Source organism: Hakea prostrata, chromosome 9 (genome assembly GCF_041222555.1).
Source record: "Hakea prostrata isolate BN-2017 chromosome 9, UWA_Hpros_2, whole genome shotgun sequence".
NCBI classification, from domain to species: Eukaryota; Viridiplantae; Streptophyta; class Magnoliopsida; order Proteales; family Proteaceae; genus Hakea; species Hakea prostrata.
In genome coordinates, this window is record NC_142608.1 from 7,920,710 (window position 1) to 7,947,434 (window position 26,725).

At 38.2% G+C, this 26,725-nt stretch overlaps 1 protein-coding gene across 1 annotated transcript; it reads left to right on the forward strand.

Annotated features, from left to right (window-relative positions):
- Positions 1-4,297: 4,297 nt before the first annotated feature.
- UBP14 (ubiquitin-specific protease 14) lies at positions 4,298-26,725 on the forward strand. The gene is made up of 19 exons (XM_089167696.1): positions 4,298-4,710; positions 4,825-4,996; positions 5,725-5,837; positions 5,932-6,268; positions 12,549-12,643; positions 14,065-14,198; positions 14,274-14,330; positions 14,441-14,518; positions 16,899-16,953; positions 18,698-18,778; positions 22,229-22,427; positions 22,506-22,563; positions 22,644-22,766; positions 23,179-23,267; positions 23,357-23,446; positions 24,540-24,710; positions 24,828-24,961; positions 25,095-25,224; positions 25,584-26,725. Exons 1-19 carry the CDS (start codon positions 4,603-4,605, stop codon positions 25,760-25,762), a joined length of 2,403 nt encoding a protein of 800 aa, XP_089023822.1. The 5' UTR covers positions 4,298-4,602; the 3' UTR covers positions 25,763-26,725.

Here is a 26,725-nt window from a genome sequence, read left to right on the forward strand (position 1 = left end):
TTGGTGCTAAAAAAAACGTAAGTGCTACTTTATTGCTTGAATTTTAATACAAATAAAATATTTTTTTAATATCACATTTTTTCAAATTAATAATGGAAAGGTGGTGGCTGAACGGCCGTATAAATTGCTTGGCTGAACAGTTCTAGAAATCCTACCATTAAATTTAGTGGGATTAAATCTGAATCGTCCATCTTAAACTGTTCAGATTTAATTCGATACATTTAATGGTATAATTTATTTACACAGTCGTTCAGCTACATTTATGCCTTTAATAATCCATACTTGGCAAAGAGCTGAGAAATCCAACTTAAATTTCACAGCTTTACCTCATTAGAACAACATGGCCTAGAACAGTATGGGCCTTAGGCTGGCCCCATAAGGAATGATGTTGGGCCTCATGGTCTATAAATCTTGTTGGGCTCAAATCTGAAATTAGGTTGGTTTGATCTAAGTTTTGTGTGTGGGACCAGAGTAAAGAGTTTTGGACTTGTGGGCCTAACATAAATGATTATGGCTTAGGTTTGGTTCGACTAGTTTAGCCCCAACCCCCTCCACAAATAATAATAATAATAATAATACAAAAAGTGGTTCGATTTGCGAAACTATATTGCCCTAACTTCCGGTATGTTCCAACTAAACCAACTCTTTTAGAGTATGTTTGATTGCAAGGGGAATGGGAAGGGAAGAGGAAAGAATGGAATTCTTTCCCTCTTATGTTGTTTGATTGTAAATAGAATATAGTGAGATTAAGTTTACGAAGTATAAATTGTTTTATTGATTTTGAGATCAATGTAAAATTAAATTAAAAAAAATATGAACGATTTGTTGGGATTGGGTGTCTTGTATTCTATAGGTATGGGTTTATAATTGAAATAGGGTTTTGGTCAATTACTTGTACATGAGTAAAATTGTAATTATATGGAGATTAGGGTTTTATGTTTTCTTATGAATAGCCTCTGTGGAATAAGTTAGATGTAAAAAAACCCATGTAGGGGATTGAAAAACCCATCCCAAAGATAGGGTTCCTAGATAGGAATTGAGAGCAAGCATAGGGGTATTACTTATTCCCATAGAAATACACTATCCAACTAATGAAACACTTTAGAGTATTTTCTTGAAGAAATCAATTTCACTTTACATGAAAAAATTTGCATTTTCCTTATAAACAATAAGGCCCTTTGTTCATCTTATTGCAATTGAAGATGCTATTCAACTCTACACAGGTGGATCATGGTAAAAAGCCACTGGAAAATGAGGAAGGGGTTGCCAATGGTGGGTTAGTTGAGTGGTTAAAAGCTCAGACTCCTGTGGGGAGGTCTTCGGTTTGCACCCATCCAGCGGCATTTCATTCCCGGTATTAAAAAGCACCAGTACCAAAAAAAAAAAAATGAGGAAGGGTTGCCAATGTAGGATGGTAGAGTTGTAAGATCTATACTTTTCAGTGGAGAGGTCGTGTGTTCGACCTTGGCAGACAATATATTAATTGGAACAAATTGCATTGGCACCCCAAAATAGAGGCCTTAAAGCATTGACACCCCAATTTATGTATAAAAAGTAGACCTGTAAACGAGTCGGATTGAGCTCGGATACACCAATATCAGCTCTATCCGAATCCGAATCTGGCAAAAATGTAAAGAAGGCATCCATGCAAATTCGAATCTGAAACTTTATCGGATATCCGATAAATTATCCAATTATTGATTGATAATTGTCACTATTTATATTTTTTATTATAAATTTATAATTTCCGATCATCGATTACTGGTATCTGAATCCGATTATCATATATTTTTAAATAAAAAAATGTTAAATACTTCACTCTATTCGGATAAATTTTTATCCGAATATTATCTGATCCAATAAGCAATTATCTGAATCCGAATCCGATTGTTTAGAGACGGATGCAGATATTTTCCGGTAATAAAAACTCCGGATACGGATACTCTTAAACGAATACAAATGTGAATTTGGAGGTAGATTTCGGCTATCCATTTACAGGTCTAATAAAAAGCACAGAGACTCCAAAATTGAATTTTTATTGGATACATTTGTCAAATTTATCATTATAAACAATTAAATCACTATTTATTTTCAAAAATATTCATATAATAAATGGTGTCTAAAAGGTTTTCAGTGACAAATTGGACAAATATATCCAATGAAAATCAATTTTGGGGTCTCTATGCTTTTTAAATATAAAGTGGGGTTGTCAGTGCTTTAAGACCTCCATTTTGGGGTGCCAGTGCAATTTGCTCTATTAATTAAAGTCTTCCCTTAAAGATGTAGTGAAGGTGTATGCAAGCTAGCTCGGATGAACCTCAATCCCCTCCCCCAACAAAAAAAAAAAAAAAAAAAGGGTGGAAGGGGTAGCTTTTTGACCCAAATGGAGTTTTTATGGCTGCTAGCATTGGGTACTACAGAGGTTTATCTCCTATGGCGATAGAGTTAGAGGCCCTTAGAGATGGGATGACTCTGGCTATATCGATGAATATCACTTGTTCGGTTTTTTTCATTTGATTCAAAAACAGTTGTTACTTATCTAAATGGATATGCTTGCAATTGAGATTGGTCAAGTATGGGTATTTTATAGGAAATTAGTTGTTACCGTCACAATTTATGTCTATAGTTTTTGTTCATGTAAATAGAACATAATCAGAGCCGCAAACTATATAGCTCCAGCAGCTCGGCTACTTTCTTTGACCAGAATTTGATGTATATCTTTGCTGCATTTTTGCTTTCAGATCTTGTTTCTATCCTCAATAGAGTTTACTAAGAAGTTTATCAATGAATTACATTTATCGTTTTTGGATTTTTTTTTTTTTATATAATAAGTTGTCTTGTTATGGGTGTACTTTTTAGCATAGTGGTGATAGCTGCACACGTAGAAGTGGATTTGAATCGGGCTACTATTGGGTGCCACGTGTCCCATCATAAATCTCAATTTTTGGATAATTAAAATGATTATAAAACGGTTCAACCAATTTGATACAACGAACGAACCAAATCCATCTTCCCTCACCCTCCCACGGACCATCTCCTTAAAGCCGTTCCTATCCCTGAACGGTACAACAATGGCGACATTGCCATCGCCATTACTTGTGTACCAGGTGGGTTCAACAGTCAGAACGTCTGATCACCGCTGCATTCTTCCATGGCCACCAACTGCTTTTTCTAACCTTCTCTTCTTTTTCCCCTCCTTATTCATTGTCGTTCCATTATTCTAAAAGAGGAACAAGTGGATAATTCTCTCTGGTTCGATTTGATATGGAGAGCTCTTCTCGTAATTCTATGAGATCCTTCATATTTTTCCAGTTATTGCAGAATATATTTGTTGAGTTTTAATTTTATTTTGGGATTCTATTTTTTATAGTTGAGGGGTTCTTAAACTTCCCATTCCCTGTTGCAAAGAAAGAAAAAGCTTATACCATCTACTTCCGAAAAAGAGAAATGAGAGAAAAGAGACAATTTTGATTCAAAATCAACTCACCTCATGCTTATAGCTGTTGGAGTAGTGTATCTGATAGCGACATTGAAATGGTAATGTTGACCTTAAATCCACTTCAAAAATAATAAAATAAAAGAGAGAGCTTTCCAAAAGATAAAAAAAAAAAATAACCAACTTGTTAATGCAGGGTTGGTAGAGTGGTAAAATCCATACTTCCAAATGTGTTGACCATGCTGGATAACAAAACACCCTCTAATCTTGTAATCAAGATGCGCAAAAAGCTGGCCGGAATGAACCTCAGATACAAAAAAAATGGGTTTGGTTTGTTCGATGTTCCAAATTGTTGAACTGTTTTATATCCATTTTAGTCATTCAAGTAAGTCGAAGTAGGTCCTTAGTTTGAACCTCCGCCCCTACTACACCTTCCCCCTCTCTTGAGTACTCCGGGCCCGTTCCTTACCTTTTCTAATTAACTTTAATTGGGCCGGGCCGGGCCCATTTTAGCCTTGATACTGTTCACCATCAAGGGCAAGCTTTGGTCGTTAAGATTAGTCATAATTAAGTAGGTATTAAGGTCAAATGCAGGATTAATATCAATCTCATATTCAGGATCTGATCAAGCCGGTTCACCCAACTATAACATTCATTTAGGGCTAAAATATTCCAGGCCTAATTTGCCGACATTCCTTGACCGTATTTGGGCTCTAGGGTTGCTGAGGGCACATTCAGGCAATCGGGCCAAAATTGTACCCTAATAGTGACGTTTTGGGTAGCTAATGAAAAGGGTAAACCTGAAGGGTAGTAACGTAATTGTCTGTGGTACTTTATTTTTGTTTTTAATTTCTAGGTGAGGGTATCAACGTCTCCTAGAGCTCTTCCTCCAAGCAAGCAGTCTTCTCAGTTCTTGCGACTCCGTTTGAAACCGAAGTGCCCGACAGAGACCAGAAAAGGAAAAAGCTTCGTTCTTTCTTTCGGCGCTTGATAGTTGAAGTGAGCATAGGGCGAAGAACAGATTCCGCTGCAATAACTCTTTTTCATTTCTCCCCTGTCTTTAGTCCCTAGATTATCCATCTTTTCCATCTTCACCTAATCGAATCTATCCCCTCCCTTTCCCATCTTCGCTTGTTAAATTATAAACCCTATCTGTGTACTGATTGATGTTAACGCCAATGGAGCTGCTCAGATCGAACCTTTCTCGAGTTCGAATTCCAGAGCCCACCAACCGTATTTACAAACAAGAATGCTGTATTTCTTTCGATTCTCCGGTAAGTATAACCTATGCATTCTCTGTTTTTTTCTGAAAACCAGACGCTCTTTCATTCTTTAGGCAGGGATTTCTAAAAGCTTTGTTATGTGATGGCTGTTCTTTTGAGCTTCAGAAATCGGAGGGTGGTTTGTTTATAGATATGAACTCGTTTCTCGCGTTTGGGAAAGATTATGTGGGTTGGAACTACGAGAAGACTGGGAATCCTGTTTATTTGCATATTAAGCAGACGAAGAAATCGGTGCCTGAGGATAGACCTCTCAAGAAGCCGACCCTTCTTGCAATAGGTATATAAAACTCGTGCACCTCTTCCAGTAACGGTATAACTTAATTGGTTATTGCCATCTTGTTAACTGATATTCCAATTGCTTGAAACATGTTAGTGGAAATAGATATACATACTTACACTTTGTGGTTCAACTGGCTTTTCAATTGGTGACTGTTGAGAAAACTATAATTTGTACGTTCTCGTTTTCCATTTCTATTCTTGTCACACCTCTACTATGTTCTGTGTATGGAATATGAAGAACCGGACAGAAAGAGACTAAGAGAGGGAAACTGATCCATTTGACTGAGAAGATGGGGAAGTTTACACCTTTGATGGAAAGTAATATACAAGCTGAAACTACTCTACCAATCTTCCCCCTCTCAATGTGTAAGTTGTATTCATTCTATGCCTGTACCCTGTTATATGTCAACTGTCAAGACTTATATCATACCTGCTTGGTCCTTTAGTGCTTCTTTTGAATGCTCAAGGGTTGACTGCCTATTAACTTTAATGGGGACAAACCTATGAATTTCGTAGCAAGCCAAGCATATGTGCCAGTTCACTACTTAATGATTGTTTGCAGTCAGGTGCACTTAAGAGTTTTAAAATATTATATTTGGCTTTATGGAGGGCAGCTCTGGTAACTGTTGAATTCTGTATATAGTCATTTATCACTGGTGCGATCTTTGATTTCATTGACTGTTTGTATGAAGAAATATCATCTAAGCAACTAGGTATTATTTGCAGGAGTTGAAGGTGGATTTGACAACAATGAACCTGAATATGAAGAAACTAAAAGCATCATCGTATTGCCAGAATTCGTGTCTCTTTCATTTCCTTCTGTTGAATTGCCAGAAAAGGTCTGCTATTTTCAACCTCATTTGGTTCTTAATATTTCAAAGGAGGATTATTCAGATTGTATCTTACCATGGGTACTTTTTATCACAATTACAGGTCAGATTGGCTGTTGATGCTATTTTAATGGCTGAAGGTGCTGAGAGGAAAGAACAAGTAGCATCTTGGACAGCTGATAAGAAACAAGTTAGTGCTTATGCCATGGAACTTCAACAGATTGACAGGGGTGTCATTGTGCCTCCATCTGGGTGGAAATGTTGCAAATGTGACAAGACTGATAATCTTTGGCTAAATTTAACGGATGGAATGATTCTTTGTGGGAGAAAAAACTGGGATGGTAGTGGTGGAAACAACCATGCACTTGAACACTATAAAGAGACTAACTATCCTCTAGCTGTAAAGCTGGGTACCATAACGGCTGATTTGGAAGCAGCAGGTAATGCTATCATCCATCTGGAGTTTTTTAAGTTGGAAAAAATGTGCATCATCATCCTGCTGAATGTGCTCGAGTTGACTGTTTGAATTTCACCAGATACATGTGGCATAAATTGGAAGTTATTTTGTGTGATTGACTGATTGGGTATTGCTAGTTGTGTTGTCATTTCACATTTAATTTACTTTCTATGCTTGGTTAGCTCTTTTCGGTAGACTAATTTTATTTTGATCTTCGAATGCTTTTCTTGCAATCATTGAACAAAGAAACCAAGTTGCATCTGGTTGACAGGATTCTGTAGGCAAGGTCCCTATATGTCCAGAATCTAACTTTTTCTTATCAAAGTTAGAAAAAATTAATTTATTGATGCAGTAGCATTGTCATGGTTGGAGCAGCATGATCTTTTCTGGATACCCATATCTAGTTAAACCCAGTCTAAAGCTAGATTCAGGTCTAATAAAGGTTGATAGCAGATCGCTTCGGAACCTTTATGGTGATAGGTTTAATTTAGGCTGGCTGCGCAGGACTTTAGATTGAGTTGTTAGTTTTCTAGTTGAGTAGGCCTTTGTTTGATTTAAGATTTCCTCTTGTTTCTGCACAGTTAAGTCTTAGATCAAAACTAGAGTGCATATTGGAATGAAAATATAGTTATCAAGGCATTGTCTAGGCAGCATCTATGCGCCTTAACTACTATGGTTGCCTAGGCAGGCATCTTGTTGATGTCACCTTGCATCCTAGCCTTCTACAATGGCTTGAGTTGCTACGCCGTTGACCACTATGAATGGAAATTGAGATAGAGCTGTAGGAACTGTAAGTGGGAAAGCCCTGGTGATCTTTTAATTTATTGTGATATGTTCTATTTTGGGTTGGCCATGTAGGGTATTAGATTGAGTTGTTAGTTTTCTAGTTGAGTTGGCCTTTGTTTGATTTAAGATTGCCTCTTGGTTGTACATAAGTGAGGCTTGGTTTGAGAATAGAGTGCATATTGGACTGCAGACATGGTTGTCACGGCATTGCCTAGGCGGCGTCTGCCTGCCTCAACCATGGTCAAGATATCGAATTTGGTGATCTCGCTAGGCCATAAAACTAAGATCAAGTTGGGAGAATTCTCCCGTCAACTAAATGGCAGCTCAGTGTGCTTTTAAGTGTCTTTTGAAAATGAGATTTGCCGTCCAGCCTACTTCAGACCTTGTAAACATTGGTGGCGTCAGATTTATGAAGAAGTATTGCAAATGTTAGTTCCATGTTGGACCCCAAGTTTGAAACTGCTACCTGAAAATGCACAATAAAATGGCTAATTCTACGCTTTCACGTACTCAAAATTATAAATACATTAATGTTCAAACTGCAAACATGCCTAAAATGTATTACATGACATCTGTTCATCTTCATGGTTCAAATTACAAAGTTCACATGGTCAAATGAAAGAAGAGCAAAGTTCCAATTTGGGACTTGAAGCACCAACCACTATGCCACTAGATGGAGTAGGAGATATTCAATATGTGGAGGAGGTGCTGCAACCATGTTTCCGACAAGAAATCCTGTGGAACTTGAATATTTGAAGTCATAAACGCCAAACCCTCTCACAGGGGAAACCAGTGGAATCTTAGTGAGACTGAGTTGAGTTCTGTTGACTCCATTGAGTTTGAGGACTTTTTGGGTTGAAACCTCAGTTCTACTGAATCTGGTACTGAGATTGCAAACTATGTGCTTAACAACTATGGTTTCCTAGGTTGGTGCCTTGTTGGTCTCTCCTTGCATCCAAGCTCTTTACAATTTGAGTTGCCTAGGCCTTGACAACCATGAATGAAAATTGAATTGGAGTTGAAGTAACAGTAAATGGGAAAGACTTGGCTGTGCGGTCGTCTTCCTTTCCCTCAGCAATCCCTTCTTCCCTATCCATTATGTCCTTGTATTTCTTATCCACTGCTTTTTCTCCTTTCCATCTTCCTTCCTGTTTTATGTTTCTTCTTCCTTCATTCCGTTCTTCTATTTGCTCTTTTTTCCTTTTTTTTTTTTTGGGGGGGGGGGGGGGGTTGAAACCATTTGTTGTTACTGTTCATTTTATCCTGTCCTGGTCAATAGGTGCAACCCATCTGCTGTTTGATGAACCTGTTTAAATTCCGTCCCTTTTGACCTGAAATATCTGACTTAGGATCCCTGGGTGATTCGGACTTCTGAATCTGAAAATGAGAACCCACCAAGTCCATGAGAACCAAGAACTCAGATCTGTTACTATTCTGCTGCTGGCATTGGTTGTAGGAATTAGATTTCTTCTTTTATTCGTTATTCTGGGATTATAGTATGAATGTTTGGTTGGAAGTTCTATTCGTCACTAAAAGTTATTGAACTGATTGGTGCGTCAGGAGAGAGGTTCCCTCCATCAAAGCCACTTTGGTTTGTGCCCTGGTTATTTCGGTTGTGTGTTTAAAAGTAACCTCTTCTCATTCTTATTAAAACATACTTCATTATCTCTACCAAAAAGCCCCAGCTCACAATATGTTTCCACTTTTCAAACATAATTCCAAATAAGCTGTGTGAATCTTAAGTATTAAGGATGCTTCAATCCCAGGGTCTATTTGTCTTCAAAAAGGGGTCTTAAGTTGTCTCTCAAAGTATGGAACTACCACTATGCTTCTATATAATTACCTAGAATTAGGATTTCGAATACCGGGTTTGCATGGTTTATACTTTGAAGGGAAAACTAGTGACCTTCTTTATCTTCTATTCCAAATATCTTTAATTTATGAATTGCTGTTGTCACAAGAGTCTGTAATTTTACAAACGGCACTAGGCACATATGCTGCCTAGTGGACAGATGATATGTCTGTTCTAACCATCAGATAGAGTGGACATGGTCTAGATTAGCCGCTTGCCTAATTTCAGTCTCTAATTCAATCCAATGCCCCCTCTTATCAGGCATGCATGTGTACCAGTATTCTAGACAAAACTGTGCACTCTCTGTTTACATTGTTTTGGAGAGGGTGAAAAATGGATAGTTCAGATTTATCTTTTGATTTCCAGCAGTATCATAATCCTTTGTTGCATTGATAACTACTCTTTTTTATCCTAGATATATTTATTTTCAAGGGAGAGGCTGTGGTTTTTCTTTTCTTAATAAATAACAATAATAAAAGGTAGCAGATCCCCCCCTCTTTTATAATTACAAATTCTATGGAAACTTGTCTTCTCTGATGTGAGTCCCTCTCTTATGCATTTTTTACCATGTAAACCATTAGGAGGAAACTGTTGTTTGACATTCAACTTCCTTTATAACAGAATACTTTTTAATATAGAACCAATACACAACTAGACAATTAGAAACTTATTGCACAATAAGGATTTTCAGTGCTAACAGCAGCATTTATACCCCCATTTCCCAGCAATGGAAATAACATTAGCTCTTAATGGCATATAAAGCAACGAGTTAATAGACTATCCAGACATACAGCTACATCTACTGTGATTCGAATAATGTCCAGCCACAGACAAGATAAGGCAAAACCAGGAGAAGATTATTTGCTGTCAGAAAACAGGCTAAAAGGCAGGGAAAATTAGCAGGTACAGAATTAATCAGCCAGCCATTCACGTGGGGCTGAAATCCCTCTCGAAGATTCGGGTGAACTGGTGCAGTACTTTGAAAGTAGTTTAATTGCTTAAAATCTGACCTCGAACTGATGGCTGAATCAACAGATGTCAAAGAATATCTGAAGTTAGGGGCATGAATTCTCAAATTATTAACTCTCTGCTGTGGTTATACCAGCCTTTGGATCGCCCTAATGCCATTGTTAGGAGGTCAGCAGACTTTCAAATCATGATTAGGATCAGTGGGCTGGAGCTGTAATCACGTGGCGTGAAGTTGCAGGGAAATCTTCAATGCAGTACAGACCCTACAGTCACAAGCTATTCAATAGCGCAGGCGTTGTTGCTCCACTTAAATCATCCAACAGTGAAACTATTCTCTGGGTAACAGTTGCACGAAGAATTAAGTTATTTCCTCGTAAGGAAAGATTATCAGATTTAAGAATGAATTGATTTGTTGGTTGAAAACCTCTTATGGGCTGTGACTGCTCTTGCGATCCCCTTTTCTCCTTCTCTTCATTGTTTCTCTTGATCTTTTAAGTTATTTCCTCCACTGTCAACATTTACAGTTGCAGACGTGTGCAACTGACTGATCTCTACTGTACACCATCTATGTGGGTTTTGGTTTTGGAATTTTTGATCACCCTCTCAGGGTGATTGTAACCTTTGTCCTATCCCAGAAAACATGATCACCCTCTCAGATCATCATCTCCATTGATATTGCCAGATTCGGGTTCAGGTTGAAATTAGGATCTTCAGTGGTTGACTAAGCTAGATGATACTGCCAAGGCTTCATCATTGTGCATTAGTATGCCTAGACCCCCAGTTCATCAGGCTTCTCATGTGGGAGTCTGGGAGACCTCTCTTTCACAGTTGCTGTTTTGGTGTCATGAGCATTCAAGGAAGAAGACAACATCCCTTTCCCATGATTTATTAGTCCTTTTAATCTGTGTTTGCATTGATTGCCCTCACCTTTGCTAAGTAGTCCTTTTTAATGTTTATTTCTCCTTCCAAAGTACTCCTTCCTCATCAAACACATTCTGCTTGCAGGTTTTCTGCTTCATTGAATTGTCTTTTAATTACGACATCGCAATTCTCTACCGTTGTAATTGCAAAACTCTAAAAAGTGTACAGTTTTGTCATGAGTTCTTATGATCTGAGTTGCCCAACAGTTGGTCCTGTAAACAATCTGAGGTATGGGGTTGAGCACTGGAAGTCTGGATCCACGTCATTACATTAAATAGAAAGTACCAAAATAAAAGCTAGATAAGTGGAAAGATTTCAGCATAAATCCACCATGCCTACTCCCAGGTGGGTCCATGCCATTGCGGTAAAAGAACCCCAAAGCTCTTCTAATATCAGAGAACACCCACACAATGGCCAGAAATGCCCCTGCCTGTCTGGAAATATGGAAAATTGCCCTTGGCTAGAGAGGGGCTCCATTGGCACCACAAATCATTACAAAATCTTCCCTTTTGAAGTGCTGTTCAATGGGTCTCTTAAGCAGAAGCCTGGCTTGACCAGTCAGTGGTCTTATTTACACAAATACATGAGAATGTAGTTTAGACTGATGGCCAGAATAGACCTTGTCTTGGGCTTGCCTATAGCCAAACCCCTGTGGGCCAAGAGGCTTGCTTGTACCGGACTTAATACTGCTTTACTTTCCCAACAGCATATAAGTACTTGGAATATAGTATAGAAGTTAGTTTAATAAAAAGAAAAGTCTCTGATGCAGGAGTGGTATTAATCTTGCTGGTAATGGGTAGAACACAGGTGGTATTAATCCTGCTGATAATGGGCAGAACACCCTGAAAGGAAGCTAATTTGGAAGGGGATTTTTTGGGTTTTTTTTTTTTTTTTTGGGGGGGGGGGGGGTTGTTTCAGTAGCACTAGTTGCAATAAAATAAGACTGACGTATGATTAGTGTAAAAAAACTGCAGGTAAAAGATTCACACATTCAGGGGATAACATCCTCCAACTGAAGCCAGTTTTTAAAGCTGAAGTTCTAAAGAACATGGGTGGTTTCAGCTATTAAATTGACTTTGGCACTTGCCACTAAAGCATAAAAGAGGCCCTAGAGAAGTACACCACGACCAATAAGATTACTCCATGTGGGACTGAGATATCATCCCCCATCAACCAAATCTTAGCAACTGACTTTCAATACGTGACTGCTCACACACTGTGTATGGTCGGATTCCTTGAATTCCGTGTTTTGGCTTTGCTAAACCATTCTATTCCATCAGAATAAGTTCCTTTTTATTTTTTTTTTTTTTTTTTTTTTTTTTATTTAAAATGTTCTAGCAAGAAATTGGACATCTCTGATTGCAAAGAACTGCATCCTTTAATTGAGTGAATTTAGATCTTAGGAACATTGCTGCAGACGTGAAAATGTTTTGCAGGCTCATCTTGAACCCCGTCTCTTCATGTCTCCTGTCAGAAGACTTCTTTCAATAGATTGCTTGTCTTATCAATGTAGAAACCTGATTTTCTATATTTATTCTCTGATTCATCACATTGCTGATTAGTAATTATAAGTTTTTCAAAAACATACCAGCTTTCTCTTTGAGATGGTCAACAACGTATAAAATAATGGGGTTTAAATCTTATTGTTTTCTATTAGGCGTTCTGCTCGGTTGTTATTTGATGCTTCTGATACATGTTCTGAATTTAATTATGCTTATCCGTTATGGCAGCTCAGATGTTTTCTCTTATCCGGAAGATGAAATTGTTATGGATCCCCTTTTAGCGCAACATTTGGCATTTTTTGGCATCGACTTCTCATCATTGCAAAAGGTTAGTCATTTCTTTCTTTACGTGCATTTCTGGAGGTGCAATCAAGTTGACTACATAATGGTTAGGCATTTTAGTCTTGGAAGGCGGATTGACAACGAGGTGCTGGGTGTGTAGGTTCCTAGGTGATCGGAGAGCAAGTTTCATTAAAAGTTAATTGTACACATAAAATGATGCAGGACCAGCAGCCCACAGCACTGCCCAGAAGCACTAAAGCGTATTGATGGCACCACGGTTATTTTGGTAATTTGGGGCAGTCCCACTTGAGCCAGCAAGTCCCATAAGGACCGAAAGAAGGCCTAGGGTTGCTGCCCAGCACCTGTGGCCCTGGTCCTATCCTTTTCAATGTTCTTTCATATGCATACTGGGGGGAAAAAGGCAACAAAAATTCCAGTTTTTTCATCGTCATTTTGTTGACTGTTGATCCTGGCTGTGATCAATCCACTGGTTTCCTTGGTTCAAGGACGACTTTTGCATTATTTGGTTCCCTTCATTTATGATGCATTAAGAATTATGAATAGAATACTGAATATGGAAGTAGCTGAAAGTAAATCAATCTAGATAACAGCTAAGACTCACTAACTTAGGATAAGACTCTCCCTCAGTGTGGGGAACATCTCTAAACCCCCCCCTCTTGTGCGCGCGGAAAAGAGGAAAAAAAGAAAAAGAAAGAAGAAGAAGAACAAAGAAAGTGGGGAAAGAAAGAAAACTGTATAATGCACTGCCATAACTCCTATGTAGTCCATGACGTTCCATGACTCTTAAGGGACTGCACTTTGACGATCGAGTGCTTTCTTTGAAACTAAACCAACTAAACTCAGCCTAGTTCCAACTTCCAATTAAATGGGCTTGCCTACATGGATCTTTCTCCAGTCAGCTCTGTTCAGGATATACTTGTTGGTAGTCTTAAGCTATGCATGGTTCTCCTTACTAAACATCCTAGGGTCATTTTAGGCTTGCCCCCGGCTGTTTTTGTTTGTCTAATCTGAATAAAACCTCCGCGATATCCATCCATGCTAACTCAAATGACATTCTCTTGACATATCATTTATCAGAGCTACTCTTAAATTAGCTGCCCTATGTTGTGTAATCCTTATTTATGTTTTAGTAGTTTTACCTCTCTTCCATATCATATCGTTTTCAGCTACACTAAGTTTGATATATGTTGCTTCTTCACTGCTCAAGGATTTAGTTGGATGCATAATTGCTGGTTGTATAACTACCCTATAAAATTCCCCCCTTTTAGGAATGTGTTGATCACATAACTGTCCAAATGCACCTTTTGACTTCTTTCAACCCTGCTCCAATTTTTGTACAACATCATCCTGTTATATGTAGTCGTGTTGCATTATATTGTTGTGGTGGTTATTACCATATTCTTATTTCCACTGCAAAAGGAAATTTAATCTTTCATTTTTTTTCAGACGGAAATGACAACTGCTGAGAAGGAACTTGACCAGAATACCAATTTTGATTGGAACCGCATACAAGAAAGTGGAGAAGAAGTAGAACCGCTTTTTGGGCCTGGTTACACTGGACTAGTCAATCTTGGGAACAGGTAGTTTTGGTGCCTTTCTTTTTTCATTCTCAGATTATTTAATTTTAACTCTTCTTGGTACATTGCTTGTTACAGTTGTTATCTGGCTGCGACAATGCAAGTAGTATTCTCAACAGATAATTTCTCTTCAAGGTTGGTTTTACTTTTCACTGCTTATAGCTATTCACCTTCTTTTTGGAAGCTCAATAGGTTTCCTCATTTATTTAGTTTATTAATTATTAATTATCGAATTCTTCTATCAGGTATTACAAGAAACAGAGCCTGAAGCAGGCATTTGGGAGTGCTCCTGCTGATCCAACTCTAGACCTGAATACACAGTTGTAAGAAAACACTTTCTTTATATTGTGGCTGTCTTAGCTTCATGGTTAATATTGGTGTGAATTATTCTTTGTAACTGAATCTGTGAATCAGAATGGCTTGTTTTGATGATATGGTACGTATTAAGCTGCACAGGCTGATTCATCTCGATCTGTATTGATACATATTAGCACCCATTGAACCCTTCAATGGACTCACAAATGGTAGTGGTGAATGGTAATATGTATTGGTCATATCTTATAGTATCAGACTATCAGTCAATACATTTTATACCATCTGAGATGTACAGTACTGATACCAATATAAAGCAATACCTTAACGCTGGATAGAACCTCTTGACTAATTTATGGTATGAAATTACTTAATTTAGGTGGTAAAGAGGTTTACATGCATGCTTATGGAATGTGCAAAGGTTGGCTAGGGTTTGCTAGCACCCTAGCACCAATTTTAAACACCAAGGCTGTCATAGTATTATAGTTGAGCTGTTATTTAAATCAATAGGTGTAACTCGGGTTTGAATCTCTCTTCCCCCTTCCACCCTTTACCTCATGACCAACCTTTCTGGCTTCCCTTCCCTTCGAGCATCATTTCATCTGCCTCTCGTTGGAACCTTTCCTATTTCCTGGTCAAGTTGTTCCTGGCACCCCCTATTTTGGTTTAAAGGCCATGGCTCCCACCATGCCTTTCATTGTTTGGAAGGCCCTTAACCTCTACCTTCCAACCCAACCTTTCCTGATGTGCTGCCACATCCCTGTTAACCCCAACTGTATTCTTTGCCAGAATTGAATTGAAGATGTGGATTACCTCTGTTTCTCTTGCCCCATCTCCTGCTCCATTTGGGAGAAAGTTGTTGCCTCCAGTTGGCCTCACTTTAGATGTTCATTTGGGTTTGCTTGGGACTGGTTTTGGATCTAAGATCTTGCAGTCTTACTTTGGCTCTCATGGTGGTGACCTTGCGGTAAGTTGGTTTGTTGGTGCTGTTGTCTCTCACTTATGGTGGGAGCGTAACCTAATGAGATGGACCTCCAACTCTTGGGCTTTGGACTCGATTTGGAAAGCCATCTGCTTTGATGTCTTCTCTAAATGTTAGCTTTTTGCTCACCCCCTTATTTTGGATTCCCAAATGAACAGGCTTACTGTTGTTAGCTGGGGTCTTTGCAGCGCCCTGGTTGATTGTTGGTTGCTTCCCCCCCTTGCATTTTCTTCTCCTTTTCTCCCCTTTTGGGGTTTGGTAATGATAACATATTTATCCTAAAAAATAAAAAACCAGTATGTTTGTAGTTTCATGTGATATCATTTCTGAGATCTGTTTTAAATTAAAAAGACTGTCAAATGTCAATGGAGAGATTATCCAGTTCTAGCAGGGCCTCCTGCCCCTGATCTTTTTCTTATTTCGTACCTAGCTTACGGGTAGCCAATGTCAGAGCAGCTGAGTTATGTCCTTCTGAAGCACTCATTCTTGGGCTTGGTAGACTGTAGTAGCTAATGTCTATCACAAATTCAAATAAATAATGGAAATATTTTTGGCAATAATTAAATTAAATAGCTTTAGATGTGGCCTTTTGAACTGGTTCTCCAAGTTGGATCATTTATGGATTATATTTATCCGGTGGGGTTAATAGGACAATTTAAGCTTTCTGCTTAATGATTTGCTATTTTTTAACCAATTTACGTCTTTGTTATTTTGGTAAGATATTCTCTAAATAACACTTATTATTGCATTTAGTACTTGACACCATCTTTAGTTGCCCCTTGTCTTATTATCAAAAAATATTAGGTTAGAAAAGTTTCTAAAATATTTTGAAGCTGAGTTGGCACTATGTCATTTCAAAGCTCTCATTGTCATGCACATTTTTCAAGTGTACATGTGAAATGACATTATTTGTTTGCATTGAAAAAAATGTTTTTTACTAAAAGGGTAAAAAAAGTAAGGTTACAAATTATTTGAAACCTCAAGGTGGCATCAATAAGAAAATCCCTTTTGATTATAAGGTACACAGGGAAGGATTCAATAACTCAAATTGCTGAAATTGCCAAGTATCCTGGCTGCTGCTAAGAGTGAGAATAAAAGAAGCAGAACCAAGCTGCTTTCCTTAAATGACTCAAATAACTCAAACTTACACATAATATGGACTCAATAGCTCAAATTACCAAAACTCCCTGGCTCTTGAAACATAGCATAGTGCGATGTTCTTTAAAATGTGTCAGGCTTAATTTTCTCAACTTGGTGTTGATCATTAATTTTCTTCTCTGTCCTAAATGTTCCTGATTAAGTTTTAAGATTTCAAAGCTGTTGATCACCATGTTACTAGGGTTAGTTGTGCCTTGTGCTGGTTTGATGAAAGTCAGAACTAATTACCATGTTTTTGCATTCAATGGTAGGACAAAACTGGGCCATGGTTTGCTGTCTGGAAAATATTCAGCCCCGGCAGAGGAGGTATGCAGATTAAATTATTCCACCAAAAAAATGCAGTTAAATTGTTGATGTCATGTGCAACATGTCTGTTATAGAGGATGTCACTTTGTCTTTTAACCTAAATGTTGAAATGGCTATGTCTAGATAATCAGATGTAAGTGTTCTAAGTTGTGTGTGTAATGTGTATACTTTGCATACTCTTGGAGTCTAGTACTTTGCTTTTGACAACATGAAATATAGTAGTCAGCTGTTCAATCTGATCTGCAACGTTATTACATAGGACTTCCCTTAGATATTCTCTTAAAATCTGGTTCCGATCTTTGTATTAGTATTAGGTGGTAGAATCTTGTCAAATTCAAATGGGATATAGATCCAATGGAGATCTCGACAGGACTTGACTGTTCCCAACTATCCTGAGGCTAAACTTCACTGATCTGGGCCATCCTAACTAAAATTCAAATTGACATTGGTTGACCCGATTCAGACTGGGTTAACTGAGGCTAGGATTACATATAAACGTTGTTACTGGGCCCAATTTATGTTGTAAAATTGGTCGTGTCTGAACTTGTTATCTTAATTTTCTTCGGTTATATATGGGTTATCTTCTTCTTGGTATTGTTTTGATGTAATCCTAGTTATGCGATGCGGCCAGATAGGGTTTGATTTTTCTTTCCCCATTCAAGTAGACCCAATGGACCCTACTCAGAAGTGAATTTTTAGCTGAAATCAAGTTGGCCAAGTTGAAAAGTTTTAATATCCAAGACTACTGAAAGGTGCATATCAATGCTTAGACTATGAAGAGGGTGCACAGCAGTACCAACACACTGTTTTATTTAGAGTTCATACCAATGTTTATGGCTTCCAAGAGGGTGGATGCTGGTATATGGGATGGCATATTATTCAAATTGAATGTAAAATTCAACTCGGTGGCATTTTCGTATCATTTTGGAGGTGTCAAGCAGCTGGAATTGCTCGTCACCTTTTCATGGGCGTAGGTATATGTGCCTCCCAAAGATTCTATTTGAACATGCCTATCAACAGATGTTTTTGGCTTTTGATGTTCCAAGAAACAAAAACTAAAGATTAGAAAATGAAGGATTCCTATAGAATCTTGAATCCTAGAAGACCTGATGTGCTGACATTTTTCATCTTGCTCTAATACTTATTTTACACCGTGCAATTCATCCAGGTCTCACTTGACAGTTCTTCTTGAAGCTGTAACTAATATTTCACAATTCTTTATTCATAGATATTCATGATATGCTCCCTATGGTAACTGGATTCATGAATTATGGTCAACAAACAGTACTAGCTGCAAGGTACATCGATCAAAGTTTCATGGTTACCTTATCCCATGCCGACCATTTACCCTTAACTATTCAATATCCTTATGAAAAATTGATCACATCAGAGTGTTCCGTGGTTGAATCCATTTTGAATTGGAAAAATACATTGCTTGTGAAGTATGTGTTTGTGTACACCCTATAGATCTACCTGTTGTAGATTGGAGATTGGAAACAGATACAATTGTTTAATTACAGTATTGATTTCGGAATCTGTATATTTTGCGTTAACTTCGTCGAGTATTGGACAACAAATTGTTTATCAATGACTGAAGAATTTCCCTTCTATTTTTTTTTGTTCTCCACTGTTTCACATTGACCATTATGTTCCAATAGAGCATATTTGTCTACTTATCTATTTTTTAAATAGAACTCTCTTTTTCCACACTTGACTACGTTTATCCATTGCTTCTGTTTTCCAGAAACAAGAAGGAATACCTCCTCGCATGTTTAAAGCAGTTATTGCAGCTAGCCATCCTGAGTTTTCTAGTATGCGGCAGCAGGTAATGCAATGAGTGCTCATGTTACTGATGTAGGCCCTGAATTATATTAGTGCTATTAAGATAGATTAATGTCCAGAAATCATATATTTACCCATGTTAGGATTTATTGAGCTGCGCTGTGAAACATACAGTTTTTTTGTCAAATATTTTAGGAAAAAATCAGAACAGTCCACTTTGATAAGCTTACCAAAGTGGCCATCCTTATTATACAATATGTAGTGATGATGTGGCATTTCTGTTTGGGTGGTTAATTTGTCTAGATTAGCCGTTTGTTGGATTTCAAAGTCTAAATGTAGTTGCCTACATCCCCATGTATGTTCTTGCGTGTATATGTTACCGTGACCATTATTTTCAAACATCTATCCTTTTTTCCCTGACTATTTGGTGAACTCTAATTTTACATTTGAGTGTGGTCAATCCACAAAAGTTCTGAAATGATCCCCACTAAGTGATCTTGCCTGTTAGAACCTGTGGTTGCAATATAGGGCTTTTATCTTTTGCTGGAAAAAAGTTTGCTTCTAGGTTGTTGCACACTACTCAAAAACATAAGCAGTTTTGCAGCCTTAACAGGCTCAAACACCCCCAACACCCCCCCCCAAAAAAAAAAAAAAGAAAAAGAAAAGAAAAGGGGGGGGGGGGAGAAAAAAGAAAAAACAAAACTCACGCGTAAACAGACAGCAGGAAGAAGGCACCCGTTGCAGTCCATTGGGATTGTTTCAAGTAAATTGTCTAATTTTCAGCATGTTTTTGTTTGGGACCACAACCTGTCTTCTCTCTACCTACTTTTGCTCAGATTTCATAAATTCCTTAGCCTGTTTGATGATATTGACATTCTCTCATTAGAAAATTTCGAGAAATATCAACAATGTAGCAATGTATCTCTTGCTGCTGCCCTTTTCGCTCCAACCTATGTTGTTGTCTTAGCCCTAATCTGATAACAAGAGTCTTGTGCAAATAATCAGTTTGTTCAATTCCTTTTTACCCAGTTCAAGGGCAGTTTATTCATTTGGTTGTTCGTATCAAAGTCTTGTCGTAATGTTTCTGGAATCATTTGAACATGGTCCATCATAAAAATGATGAGGAACCCCACATAACTAATTTACCATGCTGTTGATATGTGCCACATAACCTAATAAAGCTTTAGCACCTTCATCACATCTGATGAAATGTACTTTAATTCCCCAAGGATTGTGAGGCTTGAAACTATGATCTTGAACTCCAAGAAAGTTAGCACCCATGCTAGGGTTCTCCCTGGAGAGGCAGAACATTATGGCTTCAAAGTTTGTGAGACAGGTAAAGCCATTGGATGATGGCAAATGGGTGAATCTGAAGGCTTAGTTCCAAACAAAAAAATGATTTGGCAGGGTTGGGTTGCAGGGAAGAGAAGCAATGCGAGCAGGAAAGAGGAAAACTGAAAGTGTGCAGGAGAGGAAAGAAGTGCTGGGTGATGAGGGTAGTAGTGATGTGGGTCCTGTTTGCATAAGGGGGGGGGTTCCAGGTCGGGCGGGGTGTCAGGTGAGGGGGAGCGGGTCATTGCAGACTTTGTCGGAGGAAGAAGCAGAGAGTGTGGTTAATTTTAAAAAAAATATAATAATAGAAAGGTTGGATAAGGAAACAAAAAAGAAGGGAAAGAAGGAGAGAGAGATGCTGGGATATTTTTGGTTGTTCAGTAACAACTTCAGTTAGGAACCAAATCATATGGGATTTGGTAAAGCTTTTCAACATCATAGCTGGTGATTTCAGTATGTTAAATCTTTATGCTATCTAGTGTAGCTAGCCAATTTCTCCAGAAATGAATTCAGATAAAGATGAAGAGGGTGGGCCATGGTGCAGTGGTAAAGTTTGCTCTATCGTGACCAAGAGGTCACTGGTTCAAATCTTGGAAACAGCCTCTTTATTAAAGTAGGTTTAAGACTTCACATTATGACCCTCCATAAACGATTCAGTGGCGGTACCCTGATGCACTAGTACACCCTTTTCTTTTTCCCTTTTTTTTTTTTTTTGGGGGGGGGGGGAAGAGAAGATAACTGACAAAGGACATTGCTAGTGCCAGCCTTATGCACTTTTTCTTGTTTGAAATAATTGAAAAGGGACATGCTTACTTTTCTTTCGTGTTGATCGTAAATTAGTTATTATCAAAACTGGTATCCTTTTCAATTAGTTACATTGTTTGCTTCATACTTGCTTTGACTGGTGCTTCGTTCCTCTTTTATTTATTTATTTATTTTTTGACCCACCCTCCCATGACTATCTTTTTTGACCTTCCCAACACCAGCACATTAAGATAAAATATGAAACTGAAAAAAGGAAGAAGAAAATAGGTAGTCTCTCTCAGACTCAGGTCTTACTCCTTATTTTTGTGATTTCTATTCATAATTTGGGCCCATTGAATTTGACCTGTTACAAAGAAAACCGTTGGTTCAGTGGTCTAACACATGCATAACCAATCTAAAGCTTATTCTGACATAATAAACCTTTAGATGATTTATCTGCCTCAGTTGGGTTGTTGGATTACGGATTCATGTCTTTCTTGCATTCAATTGATCGATAAGGGAAAGGTTTTGCTGCTATCCTCAAAAATTCTGTGAATTGAAAATGGTAGTTTGGTATGTCTAATTGGACTTCTTTGTTCATTCAACGGAGGCCAGTAAATGTCCCTGTATGGAAAAAAGATTTAATCCAAATTGAAGGAATTAAAAGAACTAAGGATAGTCCTAAGATAACCTTAAGAGACGTGGGGGAAAGGATTTGCGTGGCTTAGGCCTTGTATCTAGTATGACCTCGAACAGAGCTGATTGGAAGGCAAGAATCCATGTAGCCAACCCATTTAATTGGGATAAGGCTTGCTGCTGTTTATTTTTATATTTTTTTTGGGGAGGGTTGTGGCGGTTGTGTGTTATATAGTTGGTTCTTCCAGACCTGTAAGTATGGGGAATGTCCTGATAGGTCTTTTGCCCAATCTTAGCAAAATTTCTGACTCAGGGAAAAATCATTGTGTTGCGTCATGGTGTATTGGTCCCATGAAGTGCAGGCTTTGGGTTGGACTAGTACTTATCCTGCATAACATGCCACCTGAATCCCATGCTAAAGTGGTACTGACTGAATGGTTGGTTGACATGTATCACATGACTTTCACACATAAAATAAAATTTTTTTGGGGGGAAATTACATATAGATCCCCCCCATGTTTGCAGTCAATTACATCTATTACCCCTGAAAAAAAAAATCAATTATAGATGCCTCCTACTCTTAAGAATTGAAAGCTATAAATGGACAGCTCTGCTGAAGGAGTAAGGTAGTTATTGGTAGTGTTTCTTTTTATTTTTGGTGCATGGCTGTATTCATGATGTGCCTATTTGACTGGGTTTCCAGTATTTTGGCAGAAATTTCACTCTATGATATCTTTTTCAATAGACTATATTTTGGTAATTTGGCATTAACTTCCTTCAGGATGCTTTGGAGTTCTTCCTACATCTGCTTGATCAAGTTGAACGAGTTAATGCTGGAAAACCTGAGCTGGATCCTGCACGGAGTTTCAAGTTTGGCATTGAAGAACGACTTCAGTGTTCTTCTGGAAAAGTTGCTTACAATAAAAGGGTTGACTGCATTCTCTCGTTGAATATTCCTTTGCATGAGGCTGTTAATAAAGGTAAACTCCTACAATAATAGGCATGTACTGGTCACATAATAAAGTTGCTCCTAATGGTCTTATGATTTGTGAATTCAGAACAACTTGAAGCCTTTCACAGGTTGAAAGCAGAAAAGACTTTGGAAGGGAAGGAGTTGTGAGTTACATCAACAAACATCCAATGTAATACTTGATTCCATTTTCCTGTACCCTACTTATTTTATCTTAATCCATCAGATCTGCAGAGGAAATTGTGCGTCCAAGGGTTCCCCTAGAAGCATGTTTGGCAAGCTTTTCAGCTCCAGAGGAGGTTCATGATTTTTACAGTGCTGCCTTGAATTCTAAGACAACCGCAATTAAGTAAGCTTTGTTATTCTATTTATTGTTCATAAACACCATCAACTTGTCTTATCTTGATGTTCTTGTAAAGCTTAGGAGACTTATCGGTTAATGGGTATGTGTGATGCACCTCACGTCATGAATCTTGGTTTTGCCCTGAGTGGCAGCAAACTCATCAATTTGGTCCCTGTTGGGTATGTGACCTCTTGAATTCTTAATATAGAACAAGTCAGAATTTTCTATGTATAAATTCCTTCAAACCAGGCTTTGCTAATGCCCTGCTATTGGTGTAGCAACAAAGATGACCAATGTCTTTACCTTGCTCAACTTTGGCAAATATTTTACTCATTCCCTCTAAAGGTTTTGTGTGTAAGTAGTCCAATTTACCAGAACCTTCAACTAGAACTGTTCTGAGTTACCTTATCTTTTGCAGAACTGCAGGCTTGACTTCATTTCCTGATTATCTAGTGTTGCATATGCGGAAATTTGTTATGGAGGCAGGCTGGGTGCCAAAAAAGCTTGGTATCTTTGATATCAGTTTGTGTTTTCTTGGTTTTTACATATATTTTCTCAAGTTCTGGATTAACAGGTGCCTTGTTCTCTTTTTCCAGATGTCTATATAGATGTTCCTGATATCATAGATATTAGTCACATGCGAAGTGGTGGTCTTCAGCCGGGAGAAGAACTTCTACCTGAAACAGGTCTGTTAACATGGAAAAGTATTACTCACTTCCTGCACAGTTCAAAAATCAGTTTCTTTTCTTGGTATCCCACTGCAACCATGAAACAAAGATTAGGTGTTTGGTTCGGTGGTACTTGGTACTGATGATCCATGTGTTCTACTCGTTGAGTGGAAAAATCTAAGTTTAGTGAGGATCTTAATTCCAAAGTAAACTCCTGTGTTATTTTCTTTAGGATAAGTTGGAATTTCTGTTATTTTCATATATGAGTTGCATTGTTTTGGTTAAATGAATTACATTATTTTGGTTCTGCTGTTTTGGAACGAGGATAATGTTTGGCTTTAATGAGGGATTTTTAAATGAAAAGTGAGGCCTTGGTAGTGTCTCCTTTTGGGTTTTTCGCCTCCCAACCTTTCTCTGGAAGCTGGGAAGAAATGGAAGTACATGAACAGCTTTCTTCTTTGTACATCTTTAACTGAGTACTGATTTTCTTAATCATTGGATATTTTGAACCAAGTCCTAAACTTAACATGAAGGATTTCATCCCCTCTTCCCCCCTCTCCTGTCTGATTGCAATACTGCTTCCTTTTTTTGGTGCATTTTAACAGTTCTCCTTTTCATATAAGGTGAACAGAGTGCATTTGAGATCTTTGATTATTGAAAAAGAGAGAAGGGCCTTTTTTTTTTTTTAAATAAAATAATGTTTACAATTCTTTCATATCTATATGCCAATTATTCCCCCCCCCCCCCCCCCCAAACGGGCTCTCTTGTTGTAGGACTGAGTTCCTCGTCAAGCTTTCAGTTTTTCTGTTTCTTTGTTTTTCCTTCCATTTTTTGGATTTGAGCTTTTAAAATGAGTTGGCGAGGGACCTACACTGGTGAAATCTGAAGACAGGAAAAGGATAACCAGAATAAAACCATGCTTTTAGAGGTTTCTGAAGCAGTCCTTGTTATAGTAGCCTTAGGAGGTTTGTGGTTGGGGCTTGAATTAGATTCATCGCAGTCTCTCCTACCTGGGATGTCTGAGTACTTACCTCTGAAGAGAGGCCCTCATGGTTTCCAACAAGTGATCAAATTAGTCTTTCTTTTTTTTTTTTTTTTTTTTTTTTGGCAGTTGCAGGGAGTGGAGTAGAAGCAAGTAGACCTTTAGCCAATGAAGATATTGTATCCCAGCTTGCAGATATGGGATTTAACTATCTTCACTGTCAGAAAGCTGCCATCAACACCTCTAATACTGGAGTGGAGGAGGCAATGAATTGGTTGCTTTCTCACATGAATGATCCAGGTATCACGGCATTAATACACAGACCACCACATTATTGATTACTTCGGGCATGCAAAAGGATGTGTGATTGCCTAATTTTATGTGGGTAGCTGGTCTGATGTACTTCGTTGTTTACAGATATAGATGATCCTATTTCGCAAGAGGCACAGACTGCTGAGGTGCTGTTATCATTTGTTGATCAATCAAAAGTTGATACATTGGTTTCATTTGGGTTTGAGGACGAGGTTGCTAGAAAAGCATTAAAAGCATCGGTGCGGTTCTCAATATCATTTCAGAAATTTGTCTTTTGTTATTAAGAATTTCTTCTTCCATTCCCTGCTTGTTTCATTTACCTCCCAGTGATATAGCTTACCCTACTGCATCTTGATGTTCAACTATTGACAGGGTGGGGACATTGAGAAGGCCACCGACTGGATATTCAACAACCCCCAGGTTTCTGCTTCAGCAGACATGGATACTACATCTAGCAGTGCGCACAGTATGGCTGATGAGGCACTACCTGATGGAGGAGGAAGTTAGTTTCTTGGACTTCTCGGACTTCTCTTTCTGCAAACCATATAAACATCATGATTCCAAATGGTTCTATTACTTCCATGTGTAACTTACTGTGTTTTTCATAAAGATTTAGGGACTGGGAACTCAGGATTGGATGGATCCCAGCCAATGCCGAGTTGACTAGGCCAATGCAGTTGATATTTTGCAAATTGGAGTTAGGTTGTTTAAGTCAGTGGGAAACATGAATGATTAAAAAATTGAAAGTCGCTTCCTTCTTGGCAGATCCTTTCAGTGATTTGGTTGTCTGAGCTGAATCTGTTAATTGCATCACTTGTTTTGGTCCAGTATGGATGTTGATCTGGTTTCACATTTGTGCAGGGTACAAGCTTATTGGAATAATAAGCCACATAGGTACCTCTACTCAGTGCGGGCACTACGTTGCTCACATTTACAAAGATGGGAGATGGGTAATCTTCAATGACAACAAAGTTGGAGCATCTGTTAATCCCCCGAAAGACATGGGATATCTATACTTCTTTGAGAGACTGAAAAGCTGAAAATGCAGGATGGAGCTGTGACTTGCACTGGTTCTTGTAACTCTTGTGGTTGTCGAACGCTTTGGGGGGTCGTAATGGAGCTGTTTGTGCCTAGTTCTCGCCGAGCTTCATTGCAAATTCCGCAGTTTTCTACCAGAATAAAACATTCTTTTGTCCCTTTTTTATTCATGCTTTCGTAAGTTATTTGTGAATATTAAATTACTTGCTGTGAAGCTGGTTGAGCATGTATTTCTGCATCTTGTTTAGATAGATGATCTGAAAATCTTTTAGAGAGGTTACTGTATACCATTCAAGGATTTAGGGAGGGAAAAAACAACTTTAAAGAGAATTACATCATAGTAGTTTTGTGTGGGCTCTTGAGTCAACATTCACTATTGCTTGTCACTCTTTGATAAAGGAGCTTTGCTTTACAATTCGAGTAGACCCTGATTCTAAAGATGATCATTTCTTAAGTGGTCAACCATTGGACTGTGTGAAGAAGTTACTCTACCTGGACATGGATCATTGGTTTCCTTCCAATGCTTATTGATCATTCGGAAATAGGACCTATACCTTTGGTCATGGATGCCATGATGGTCATTGGTTTCCTTGGTCAATGGTGAAGGAAAACTTTCTCTACATTAATGAGGACAAAGTGTAGTTGCTGTCTCCTACTGGCATCTGGAACGTTTGAGTCAAATTTGGAAGCTGAATTGGAGGCAAATGTAGGGTCTGAGATAGCTGGGTTGGAATGGGATTGAAAAGAGGAAACCTGAAATAGTTACTTTCTGGTGTTGAAAGGTGCATACTTGAAATAGTCTTCATTTCTTCTACCCAAAAGAAAAAGAAAAAAAAAAAAAAGTCTTCATTTCTCTTGAACTTAGTGTCCTACAACAACAGTAGCAACATAATCTCGGAAAATGACAAAATTGGATAAGGGAAGAGAAATGGGATGTGAAACTGAAAGATGAAGGTAAGAGGGAA